At 60.8% G+C, this 1,254-nt stretch overlaps 1 protein-coding gene across 1 annotated transcript in view; it reads right to left on the reverse strand.

Annotated features, from left to right (window-relative positions):
* GSR (glutathione reductase) overlaps window positions 1-1,254 on the reverse strand; it is a 5,500-nt gene that overhangs the window by 1,878 nt on the left and 2,368 nt on the right. Inside the window, 2 exon segments of the mRNA XM_009885805.1 lie at window positions 234-395; window positions 586-789. Of these exon segments, the coding sequence (XP_009884107.1) occupies window positions 234-395; window positions 586-789 (366 nt within the window).

Here is a 1,254-nt window from a genome sequence, read left to right on the forward strand (position 1 = left end):
ACTCCGAGAGAACTGTAGAAACCTTGGAGACCTGTGGGACCCCAGAGACTTGTGGCACCCCAAGAAGAGACCCAAAGAAACTCCAGAGACCCGTGGGACCCCTGGAGACCTGTGGCACCCCTGGAAACCTGTGGGACCCCCAGAGACCCGTGGGACCCCCAGAGACCCATGGGAGCCCCAGAGCCCTGTGGGCATCCTTGCACCAGCGTGGAAGGCCCGTGGTGCCATCTCACCACTTTGTCCAGGCACAGCTCCTCGGTGTTGGGCTCCCGCCCCACAGCCCACAGCAGGCAGTCCACGTCCCGGATCACTCCCTCCGTTGGCTTGCGGCCGGGCACCGAGGAGGTCACCGTCACATCCAGCAGCCCACAAGAGGACTTGGTGACTGTCTTGACCTGCAGAGAACAACAGGAGCCGTGAGGGGAGAAGGTGCCAACAGCTTTTGCCTCGCAACAGGCGACAGTGTCCGCACTCCGGGACCAGGGATGCTGCCAAAGCTGTGGTCCAGCGAGCGGTGCCCAAAACGCCGACTTTCCCTCGGCCCTGCCTCTCCAGGAGGGATGGGGCTGCTTCACACGCCCATACCTGCGTGTGCTTCCAGACGTCCACTCCGGTGTTCTCCAGCTCCTGGGTGCAGTTTGAGCTGATCATGGAGTCGAAGGTCCTCAGGACCTGGGCAGGGACCCACCAGCCCCATCAGATGAGGTTCTGCAGGTGAAGGCACTGCCTGGCAGCCACCTCCACCGGCATTTCCCCATGCCCCATCCAGGCCCAGAGAGGTTTGGGGTTCTTCTCGTTAATGATAAAGTTCTCCTCTGTTTGTTTTTCCTTTTTTTTTTTTTTTTTTTTTTCCCCCTCAAGTCATGACTTGAAATAAAGCTCAAGGAAACGGGTGCGGTGGCACGCACGGCTGCAGAAATGCCAGGCACGCCGGGCTGGTGCTGCCAAAATGCGCCTGGCAGCACGCCCACGCTCTTCTCACCCCATCTGCCACCCCCACCACCAGCCCCTCCTTACACCCATCGGCCTAATGCCACCGTCCCTCTGCGTTGCCATTTCCACCCTCCTGTGTTGACTGGGACCCTCTTTTACAAGCTCGTGGGAGCTGACCACCGGGATGCGGATGCCAGGTGGGAATTCCAGAATGGTCAGGGTGTGAAGGGACCTCTGGAGCTCCCCCAGTGCCACCCCCTGCCAGAGCAGGGGCACCTCCAGCAGTGGCACAGGACAGTGTCCAGGCGGGTCTGGAATGGC

Source organism: Charadrius vociferus, unplaced genomic scaffold, assembly GCF_000708025.1.
Source record: "Charadrius vociferus isolate BGI_N301 unplaced genomic scaffold, ASM70802v2 scaffold215, whole genome shotgun sequence".
Classification (NCBI taxonomy): domain Eukaryota; kingdom Metazoa; phylum Chordata; class Aves; order Charadriiformes; family Charadriidae; genus Charadrius; species Charadrius vociferus.